Source organism: Danio rerio, chromosome 14, assembly GCF_049306965.1.
Source record: "Danio rerio strain Tuebingen ecotype United States chromosome 14, GRCz12tu, whole genome shotgun sequence".
Classification (NCBI taxonomy): Eukaryota; Metazoa; Chordata; class Actinopteri; order Cypriniformes; family Danionidae; genus Danio; species Danio rerio.
Genome location: NC_133189.1, coordinates 45,320,688 through 45,332,741, shown reverse-complemented (window position 1 = coordinate 45,332,741; position 12,054 = coordinate 45,320,688). Strand labels below are relative to the sequence as shown.

General features: G+C 35.4%; 1 protein-coding gene and 1 long non-coding RNA gene across 4 annotated transcripts in view; one reads left to right on the top strand and one right to left on the bottom strand.

Moving 5' to 3' along the window:
* Nucleotides 1-761: 761 nt before the first annotated feature.
* On the bottom strand, nt 762-3,880 carry LOC141377635 (uncharacterized). Its single transcript, XM_073922369.1, has one exon. It carries the CDS (start codon nt 3,190-3,192, stop codon nt 2,533-2,535), a length of 660 nt encoding a protein of 219 aa, XP_073778470.1. The 5' UTR covers nt 3,193-3,880; the 3' UTR covers nt 762-2,532.
* A 1,204-nt stretch (nt 3,881-5,084) lies between these two features.
* LOC141377576 (uncharacterized) overlaps nt 5,085-12,054 on the top strand; it is a 58,634-nt gene continuing 51,664 nt past the window's right edge. The window contains exons 1-4 of one of the 3 annotated variants that reach the window (XR_012389939.1): nt 5,085-5,131; nt 5,203-5,260; nt 8,053-8,172; nt 8,900-8,986. This is a non-coding gene — a long non-coding RNA (uncharacterized lncRNA). Of the gene's footprint in view, nt 5,132-5,202; nt 5,261-5,327; nt 5,464-8,052; nt 8,173-8,899; nt 8,987-12,054 lie in introns of those variants that run through there. The other 2 variants (XR_012389938.1, XR_012389940.1) reach the window with 2 other exon arrangements.

The window sequence follows — 12,054 nt, the reverse complement described above, 5'->3', positions numbered from 1 at the left end:
TCTTAGGACAACAGACATGATGTTTATAATTCAAGCATTACCTTGTACCTTGTACTCACAACTCAACAAATTAGCACATTTTTTGCTTTGGATCTATGCCCCTCACTGCTGGAATCAGCTTCCAGAAATGATCAGATGTGCTCCAACATTGGGCACATTCAAATCAAGACTGAAAACACATCTGTTTAGCTGTGCCTTTACTGAATGAGCACTGTGCTGCGTCCAACAGATTGCACTACCATGTTTTTCTCTTCTTCTTCATTCTTTTATTTCACATTTTACCTGTTTTTATGTTTTGTTTTGTTTTTACGCATTTTTATTATTTGTTTTTATTTTTATTTTACTTGTTTCTTTTATTCTCGTTTATGTAAAGCACTTTGAATTGCCACTGTGTATGAAATGTACTATATAAATAAACTTGCCTTGCCTTGCCTTTACACAACTGCTGAAATATATATGTGCCTGTTTAAATGAGCATTTTGACATTTAAATAGTCAATTATATATATATATATATATAATTATAATTATTATTATTGTCATTGTCCCAACCAATTGTTTCTTTAACAGATAGTGTAAGAACAGCTGAAACAGTTTGGGTAACTTTACTGGCAATTGTTCTTCTCAGTATTTTTCTTTTTTGTAAAACTACAAAATACGCATATGAGGAAAATCTATCAAATAAGACCATATGAATGTAACATTAACAAAATTAACATATTTGTTAAACCACCAGCATGACGTGATGGTGGGGGAAAAAACGGGTGGAAGAAAAAAGTTTTTGCGTTCCCTCGCAAAGATGTTATGCATTATCTCGCAAAGATGTTTTGCGTTTTGCATACAGAAGTTAATCTGGGATCAGTTTATCATACGGAGCGCGTCCGTATACATGCATTGCATACATGCAATTTAAACATACTATCAAGATTAAAAATACATGTGAAATATGGGAAAAAACTTAATGATAGGATGATATTGGGATAGAATGGTAAAATACGGGAGAATCCTGGCAAAAACGGGAGGGTTGACATGTATGAAGTGAACAGAAGGTGTTTGTGGAAAAACAGTTTTGCAAGCTAACGCAATACGTCTTTGCGAGGGAACGCAAAAGCTTAAAACATTTTTTCCTATCCCTGTTTTTTGCTGGATAAGTTGCCGGTTTATTCTGCTGTTGCGACCCCGGATTAATAAAGGGCTAAGCCGAAAAGAAAATGAATGAGTGAATAATAAACAAAGTACACTGTAAAAATGAATAACCAAAAGACAACAAATATTTTTTATGTTAATTTAACTTATTTCAATAAAATGAACAGATTATACAAAGTTCAACTTAATATTTTAAGTCAGTTTGGTTGATGCAAGTTGAGATGACTAGAGGAGTGAATTTGATCACTTTCAACTATAAAATTCAGCAAAATGTTTTTGCAGTGTAGTTCATAGCTAGTTCTTGTTAGCAAGCACGACTTTGTATTTTAATAGCACATAGTGAATGTTGAAATGAACATTAACTATGATTAATAAATGATGTGGATATGTTAGTTCATGTGAACCCACAGAAACTAATTGAAATGTATTGTAAAGTGTGACCTTGAGAGACATTATTGATGTTAAAAAGTGTTTTATTAGTCACACACTTGTATATTTGGCTTATGAGGTCTCGTCATAAGCATAATGTATTTTATACTGTAAATAGCCTAACTTTCCCCTTACCCCTAAACCCAACCCTCACAGTAAAACTTTTGAATGTCAAGACCCCATTAAGTATGATTTTTTAATTGTTTTGTATTATGAGGACACAAGGCATATCCTCGTAAACCACCATAATAGAATACAACAATAGGTCAAACCCAAGTCATTACGTGTACAGTATACAATTTTGTCTTCGTATATCACATAAACAAGTACACACAAACACAGAGCAAACAATGTTGTTACTGAACTTAGACTAAAGACACCATTTCCTTTGTTCATCGCTTTTTATTTACAGCATTTTTTTTTAAAGCAGCAGTGTCACAGCAGGAATTTATAAAAGCTAAAAGCAATACTCTTGCAGCTATTAAACTTCTCACCCGACATCCCTCAGCTGTCTGAGCTGATAAAATTCCTCCATTGACAAATGAAACAATAACTATGATTTTATTTTATTTTTTATTCCTAGGTCATCACCATAGAGGCAATGTTCGGCATTATTATTATGGCCCTGTTAGACTCTGTTTGGTAGACGCCATAACTGCATCCTCTGGCTGAAAACTGATGTCCTCTAAGACTCTCCTCTGCTGGCCATTTAAAACATTTCTGGCCATTATAAGACTATAAATATGTTGTATTTCATATTTCCACATTAAATATGTGGACATAAAGAATTGAAGTAAATTTATTTAAAATGTTAAATATATTACCGCATATATGTCATTATATCATGTGTACATATTTTGTAAAGCAACGACTGATGCGAAACATTTCTGCATTAGTCATAGAGTCATTCATTCTTTTTCAACCGCTTTTCCGGGGATGGGTCACGGGGACAGCATTCTTAAAAGAGAGTCCCAGACTTCCCTGTCCCCAGACACTTCCTACAGCTCCTCCGGGAGGATCCCGACACGTTCCCAGGCCAGCTGAGAGACAAAGTCCCTCCAGCGTGTCCTGGGTCTTCCCTTTTTCCAGTTGGACATGGCTGGAACACCTCCCTTGGGAAGCCTCCAGGAGGCATCCAAAACAGATACCCAAGCCACCTCAGCTGAATTCTCTCAATGTGGAGGAGCAGTGGCTCTACTCTGAGCTCCACCTGGGTGACAGAGCTCCTCACTCTACCTATAAGGGTGTGCACTGCCACCCTTTGAAGGAAACTCATTTCGCCCGCTTGTATTCGAAATCTTATTCTTTCGGTCATGACCCAAAGCTCATGACCATAGGTGAGAGTAGGAACGTAGATTGACTGGTAAATCGAGAGCTTTGCATTTCGGCTGAACACATTCTTTACCACAACAAACTGGTACATTGACTGCATTACAGCTGCACCTGCACCAATCCGCCTGTCAATCTCACATTCCATCATTCCCTCTCTCGTAAACAAAACCCCAAGGTACTTTAACTCCTCCACTTGGAGTAAGGACTTTCCTCCAACCTGCAGATGGCAAACCACCTTTTTCCAGTTGAGCGCCATGGCCTCAGACTTGAAGGTGCTGATTCTCATCCCAGCCCATCACACTGGGCAGCAAACCACCCCAGTACATGCGGAAGATTCATTTTCGATGAAGTCATAGGTGTACAAGCAAACTTGCTTGTCTATTTTTTAATTGATTCATTAAAATAATTTGTCAATATTTTATTACTGACTTTACAGTTTTTATAGTACTGTAACAAGTAAGTACGAAAAACCTTAAAACACACAAAAAACTATAAATGCTTTCTAAAACTGTAACTAAAACGAAAAGAAAGTAAAAAAGACTAACTATAGAGACATATGAATGAATCAATGAACAAATCTTAAAGGGCACCTATGGTAAAAAATATACTTTTCAAGCTGTTTGGACAGATCTGTGTTGGTATAGTGTATAGACCGTCATACTGGGGTGATATGAACACACCCAGTCCTTTTTTTTCAATTTAACTACAAAAAAAAGGGTCGGCCAATTGGAGCTGTTTTCAAATCGATCGCACCATTACGTGGGTGTGCGATCCCCCCGCCCACCGAATTGATTGACAGCTGCGTGCATTAACATGTTCCGGTAGTCAAGTGTATATGTCAACAAGACCAGGCAGACATACGCAAAGCAACCGGGAATAAAAGCTCTGTTCTGTTCGCTAGGATCAGTCGTTTATAAGTCGTTTGCGTCTCTAGAATGTGTATATAAAGTTTCAGATCAAAATAGGCCTACCTGACTGAAAAAAAAAAAAAAAAAACTGAGCACACTTGTACCTAAATTTCAACAATATTGTCATTTAGAGAGAGAGGAGAAAAAAAAAAAAAAAATATATATATATATATATATATATATATATATATATATATATATATATATATATATATATATATATATATATATATATATATTTCCACCACGGTCCAAAAACATGCGTATCACCTTATTCTCAGCTGACGAGCGGGCGCTGCCATTTGAATCTTTTTGTCTCGCAACTTCCGGTCACATTCACTTCCATTCATTTTTTGACGTTAACAACTGCTCGTTACACTGCTTGATGTTGTAATTTAATATTTTCTTATTATATTATGCTACTTGGTCTGTGTAGTCATGCAAACATTTGTTTGTTGAGCAAGTAGTTTGACCATTTTCTGCCGTTTATTATTCCTAGTCATTTCTCCCATAGGCGACTGAATCGGAAGTTCTAAGACAATCGCGAAAACAGGCGCACTTCCGCATTTTAGAATAAGGTCATATTGATGCAAAATCATAGGTCATAGGTGTACAATCAAACTTATTTGTAATAGTAGTGTAAAATCAGTAATAAAATGTAGGTTATAATAAATTGATTCATTAAATAAATTATTAAATAAACACACAATCATTTATATCAACAATATTTTCATTCAGAATATATATTAGCTCCGGTTTCCCAGACATGCACTATAAGTGAATTGAATAAACTACATTGGCCCTAGTTTATGTGTGTGAATGAGTGTGTATGGATGTTTTCCAGTACTAGGTGTCGGCTGGAAAGGCATCCGCAGAGTAAAACATATGCTGGATAAGTTAGCAGTTCACTCGGCTGTGGCGACCCCAAATAAAGTGACTAAGCTGAAGGAAAATGTCAAAATGAATTAAATAAATCATAAATGAAAGGGAATATAAGAATTTTTAAGTGGTCTCTTGTGTTTATAGCTTTCTAGCTTTATATAATAAATTAAAATTCAAGTTTTTAATTTTGTTTTATTGACATTAAACAGTTACTCTTATATTTTTATCTTATTCTAATTAATTAATGTAAGTAATGAAAACAAAATGTACAAAATTATAAGTTTATAGTTTAATTAATATTAGCAGAAACGAGGGAAATGTAGGGTTACTATATGATGCACACTTCTGGAAGCAAGTTAACTTACTTTTCAAACAGACGTCTTTCTTTGAACAGTTCCAAGATGGCGACTTTGTTGAGGTACAGGGAAGGAACAGGTACTGCAGATTTACCTTTGACTCCATACGCTATTATGAAGACAATATAGTCAAATAAGATTTTTTATCAGCATCGGAGAGCCAAACACCAGTCGTCAAACTTCTAGTGAGATGAAGAGGAATATGAAGGTACTGTAAAAAACAAACAAAAACCTCACCGTCATACTTTAAAATACAGTCATATCCATACAGCAGCACTGGAGGGCAGTAGAGACACACCTTAGTAAAATACAGTAAACAACCAAATCTGCTCTCTGTTCTTGAATACCGTAAACTGCTTTAAAGAAAGTAAAAAAAAAAACACAGACTACCTGCTCCACGCACACGAACCGGTGAGTTAAATCCCGGGAACTAAAACAAACAGCTTGGAGGTAAATTACAATGCACTTTTGATGTGCTAACAAAAGGAATTAATTCACATGTCTCTACCTGTGCAAATCTGCAGTCACCAAATTTTCCCTGCACTGATTTTTGCCCTCAGACTCGTGTAGTCACTGTTGCTTCAGGCTCACTCATTCCTTCTGCGTTTCGGCGATGAAATTCAAGCATCTGAGAGCTTCACAAATGAAAACAGCCCCCTATTTCGGTCGTTTTTAAATCTTTAATTGAACGTGCACACTTCTGTTCTACAGTGATGCAATATTAAGGCACGAATCGGTGGCATTTGCTTCCTGCAGGTTAATATGCATACATATACAACATGTGTGATTTGTCATAGCTGACATGTATATAAACAGCGCAGGTGTGCGTCTGGAAATAGCAATGAAGACACTGTATATATATGGATGTGGCATATAAGCATGTGAGTGTAGTGACACTGTAAACAGCTTGGCTGACTTCTCAGCAACATTAATTTCTATTTCTTCAGTTCTATTCTTGCAGCTTGTCTTGTGTTATTCTGAAAATGCTGCCTGGAACATGTTATATTTGTAAGATATTTCATTTATTTTATGGCACATTAGTTCCCTTTTTTCTTTACTTTCACAAAGGTACCGAATGACTTGCAAGCCAAAGGATGTTACATATATAATCATTATGGTATTTATTCTTTCTTTATTATGTCTAAATTTTAATTTATCCTGAACACATATAATATTATTAATAATAATAATAATAATATTAATAATACACTGTAAAACCCAGTTAAGGTAACTCAAACCATTTGACGAAACCGATTGCAACAAACCATTTAAGTTTAAAGACTAGTCCTAATGAGTACTGTGAACTTAATCCATTTGAGTAAAAGAAGCAATTTGAGTACAGTAAAACCCAAAAAGTGTGACGTGGTGGCGCAGTAGGTAGTGCTGTTGCCTCACAGCAAGAAGGTTGCTGGTTCAACCCTCAGCTGGGTCAGTTGGGATTTCTGTGTGGGGTTTGCATGTTCTCCCTGCGTTCACGTGGGTTTCCTCTGGGTGCTCAGATTTCCGCCACAAATCCAAACCGTTGGTACAGGTCAATTGGGTGAGCTAAAATTGTCTCTAGTGTATGTGTGTGAATGAGAGTGTATGGCTGTTTCGCAGTGATGGGTTGCGGCTAGAAGGGCATTCACTGCGTAAAACATATGCTGGATATGTTGGCGGTTTCATTCATGAATGAATAAAACCCAATGATTGAGGATATCTCAAACCAGCAGAGTACTGTAAGACTCAATAAGTTAAGTCAACTCAAGCCATGAGTTATTAGTACTATGAACTTACTCCTTTTAGGTAAAGTAAAAAGGTATTTAATTAACTCATTACCTTTAACACATAATTCAAAACTCTTTTTAAATCAGTAGAATTAACTTTCAGTAAATTTTGAGCTCATTTCAGTTGATAAAGTTGACTGTTGGGTTCTACAGTGTAAATAATAATAATACAAAATTCTGAATATTTTTGTACATGAGGGTGATGAACACTTAACACACCTCACGCAAACTCTCCTTTCCATACCCCTCACTGCATACCATCAAGATGTAGCATGTATTGAACCAAATCCACTAATAAAAGGCTATATTTTTAACAAATGGCAAGACGAATGGGATCAGTGTTTAAAAAATAAACTTTTTGAAATGCAGTCTGAAATAGAAACAAAATCCATTTTTTAAACTCAAGACATGATGAGTGTTTACAGAAGATGCCGTATCCAACACACAAGCCTCACACATGAACATTTACTCAAAAGAGAAGAACCCCCAAAAATGTCAATATTGCAACAGTAACCAAACTGTTAAACATATTTGTATTTGGTAACACTTTATTTTGTTGATCAAGTTGAGGATCAGTAGACTGTCTGCCTAATATCTGTTGATACTGCTGCTAGACAGACATTTAACTGACTATAAGAAACTTTGCAAGAACATGTCAACTTACACTAACCCTAAACCCAACCTAACAGTCTACTTATAATCTAGTCTAATGGCAATTAGTTGGCATGTAGATGCAATGTAACTTAAATTCAACAAACAGACCATCAAAATAAAGTGTGACCTCCTATTTGTAATGTTATCAGACAACAATTTTTATCTGGAGAGACTTTAAATGAAATATTTTTAAATGTGAATCCTTCTAAAATTGTACATTTTTTTTTTAAATCAAAAGTAAACCTTAAATAAATGTTTTAGATTTTTATCTTATATATTATCATTATTTTTTTTTTTTTTTTAATGTATTTTTATTTTGTGTATTCATTGCTGTTAATGACTTATAATGGGCTATATGCACACAGACTTTTAATTTTCAGCCAGGCAGCCCAAGGGCTTCCGGTGAACTGTCTTTCAATTTCAAATGTGTTTAAGATCTGATTTCTTAAAAATCAGTGATCTTCACTGCCTGTTGAATATATGATATAAAGTGGGTCTCAGATCGTACAAGAAGCACAGCATTAAATTAAATAAGAACATTCATAATAATTGACAACATTTGTTTTTATTCTCCACACAGAGCATCAAATGACCTCAGTTGTGGAAAACAGTCACATAGATGAGTTTATGACGGTTTAATAGTAATTTTGGGCCTTTCTGGAGCTGACATTCACCTGCGGAGGTTTTGAACAACATAAGGGTATGTAAATATTATTATTTTTGGCTTGTTAAGTTGAGATGGCAACACGTTGGCTCAGTGGTTAGCACTGTCACCTCACAGCAAGAAGGTTGCTGGTTTGAGTTTTGGCTGGGTCAGTTGGCATTTGTGTGTGGAGTTTGCATGGTCTCCCTGTGTTCACAAGGGTTTCCTCCGGGTGCACTGGTTTCCCCCACAGTTCAAAAAGACATGAGGCATAGGTGAATTGAATAAACTAAATTGGCCGTAGTGTATAAGTGTGAATGTGAGAGTGTATGGGTGTTTCCCAGTGCTGGGTTGTAGCTAGAGGGGCATCCGCTGCATAAAACGTATGCTGGATAATACAGTGGTTCATTCCGCTGTGTTGACCCTTGATGAATTAAGGGGCTAAGCCAAAGGAAAATGAATGAATGTTGTATTAAAAATGGTAAATTAATTGAATACATATATTAATAATAATAATAATAATAATAATGATGATAATAATAATAATGCATTTCCAACAATATTTTAATTACAATAGTTTTTTTTTTACCCTAATACAATGGCTCTTTTAATGTTTGAGGACACATCTTCTAGCATTGCATCAAGTGCTGCTGCCTCATATGGTTTCAGGTATTGCGATAAAAGAAGCAGAATCCATTGTAATAAGCTTTCTGCGGAGTATTTTGAGTTTGCGCTTTGATCATTTACCTCAGGCTTCTAGTGAATTAGATCTTCGTATGTGCAGACGAAAGCAGCATTTTGAGAAAAGATACGGCTGATGAAGATTGCATTTAGACAACTGACCATGGGAGTGAAAGAGATAAACATCAAGGTGAGTTTTAACTTCCGTCTTTGATTTGTGGCTTTGTGCGGCTGTTTGTCACCGATGAGGCATCTTTTGTTTCTAGATCAAAGCCCTGTGTTTTGCTCTTTTGTTGGTGTCTCAGAATAGATGCATTTTGTATGCTTTCAGAGTAATGTTTTTCAAGTTTTTTTGTCTTATGATAATTTAAAATAATGCACCTTGTCTGGCTTATTAGATCTTATATAGATCAGTCATATAGTGGGTGTTATTGGAACTTAACTGGAAGTGTATGTTAACAATGCTAAGGTCATGGCTTTGATTAACATAAACTGATAAAAGAAAAGGCATTGTGAATAGATTCAAATAGGGTATATGCCGAGATAGTGTTTTTCCTATACTGATAAACTTTCGGTGACCTGTTATTGTGAATTTTTTTCCCATTTTATACGGTTCCTTTTACAGCATTGATGTTGTAATGTCATTAAAATACATTCAGTTAAATAAAATTTGACATTCATTTAGTTGCTCAAGCGTAAAACAAAACAAAAAGCCGTTTACTCGCACGCGCCCTTTAGAATCGGCAGGCTAGCACAGAAGCTCCATTGAATATACTGGGGTAAAATAAATGCTCATATTATAAAGATATGGCGGGGGAAAATTTAATTTAATGCAGTGCTTCTTGTACAATCTGAGACCCACTTCATATCAGATATTACTCAGCTAGTGGAGATCGCTGATTTTTAAAGAAAACAGCCCTTAAACGTGCCAGTTTTTGCATCGGCATACAGTTTACCGGAAGCGCTTAACCCAGGTTACTGGCAAATAAAAGTCCTATTAGCATGCTTCAGCATATACCCTATAGCAATGTCCTTCTCTGAAATTATCAACATGTTGTCTTTTTAGTCTTTTAGCACAGTGGTTTCCAAAGTGGGGGGTCACAGGACAATCACTTGGCTCTTGGGAGATATCCAAAAATCTAATAAATTTTATGAAACTATTAGAATTAGCATATTTTATCCATAACCAACTGGAGAATAAAATAGTTGTTAATATTAAGACTGTTAACATGATTACGTTATATTAAAGACACAGTAATAGCGTCAGATGCAGCACATTGATTTTATGGCACCAGGTTAAACTTTCTAACACCCTTACTGCACTCATGTACATTAAAAATAAATACAGGCCACAACTGAACGTAAAGGATGGTCTTCGAGTGGTGTTCTCCAAAATTAAACGAATAGACTTGTGCCTATTAGTGTGTGTGCGCTGTTGTGTGCGAAGTTTATATATTTATAACCTTCTCAGAGAACAGATTTGGGTGTAACAAGTTCCACAGTACAATTTACACAGTACAATTACAATTTTAAAGAATGCAGTAATGTAACAAATTACATTTTAAATGTGTGTAATTTGATTACAGTTACTAAAGTCAGTGTAAATATGTTACTTGCATTCCAAATATAGGTTTTGGAAGAAAAAAAATGCTTCTTTTAAATCACGTTTTCTGCTGCAACGTCAGTTAATGAGCCTGCACTTTTAAATTGCTGGAGAACGCCAGCTGAAATGGATGCTCACGAGAGTGTTTGCTTCTTCATTTGAAAGACATTACTTTGAAAATACAGACATTACTTTGATTTCATTGAGCGTAAAAACAAAAATATTGCTGTGACATGCAGTTTAAGTTTGGTAAAGAACTTTCCACTGCTTTTAACTCGGCCAGCTACTTGTTCAAGCATTTGAACAGAAAACATTCTACGAGAATACTCATCACCAAGGAGTACACCAGATGCCCAAAAACACAGTGGTCCAACTCAGCTTGAACAGGCTAAATTGAAATTTTTTGTGTGTGTGTGTGTAGGATAGGGACTGAAGGTATCTTCTGAATGTAAAGAGAAGTGTAGCTGCTTATGGGGCTGTTCACATATCACGTAATTTGCACGCTTGCATATTGGAAGTGCATATTGTGCACTCTCACATTTCCCTGGTGCACCCAGTTGAAAACCGCGCGTCACGTAACAACAAGATCTGACCGCTTTGGAATATACACATTTTGATAAATTAATTAGCTTAGACAAATACAGAACACCCAAACACTGCAGTACTTTTTCATACTATAGATGTCAATAGTTACAGGTATCCAGTTTTCTTCTAAATGTCTTATTTTGTGTTAAAAAAGACAAACAGGTTTGATCAAGTGAATGATGGGAGAATTTTAAGTTTTGGGCGAACTCTTTAAGTGTTTTGAATATGTCAAGCCACTGTGATCAACCCATTGTAATGTTTTCAGAAGAGTATTAAATTACTGAAAGAGCTGCAGTTTATTTTGTATATTTATAGGTATATTTTATATGTTTTAAAAGTAACTTCAAAGCAAAGTAATTAGCAATCTGGTTACTTTTTCACATGTAGTAATTAGTAAAATAATTAAATTACAATTTTCCAGTAGTAATCAGTAATTTGTAATCTATTACTTTTTTAAAGTAACTTACCCAATACCGTCAGAGAATATTGGTCACAGGCTGAAATGTTTGGGAACCCCTGCCATAGCCCATGTTTATATGCAGCAGTCAATTATTAGCAGACAATGAAGTTTTTACCACTTTTATTCAGAAGCAGGTTGCTGTAAAAACACAAAGGATCATTAGATTACGTAGATGCAATTTATAGAGCACGCGTTTGCTTGGATGAATGAATTGATTGAAACAGTCCCAGACCTGCAATTATGGCACTAGCAATGTCACTACTTAAATATAGCCGTGTACAGTGTAGTTCTACACTGCATTAAATCCACATAACAGCTTTTAAAAAAGGCTAATTTTCCAAGTTCTGCAGGGACTTGCTTCGGCGTAAATACATTAGAAAGAAACAGTTCATAATATCAACATGCAAATTACTGTAGACGTACTTTTGTTAACCTGGTTCCTTGTAATGCCTCTCATCCACTATAAACAAGACAAATAAAGGGCCCTCGGAATGGCTAATTTAATGTCATTCAGAATGTGATGCAAACACATTAAATCAAATTAAAACCATTCACTGAGCTATAATGGCTCTACCTACACTTTCTTTGTTTAGAAATGTCTGCATAAAAT

Bases quoted from the DNA above. Each gene is read 5' to 3' on its own strand.
- LOC141377635 (XM_073922369.1), bottom strand. From the start codon at position 3,192: ATGAGAATCAGCACCTTCAAGTCTGAGGCCATGGCGCTCAACTGGAAA.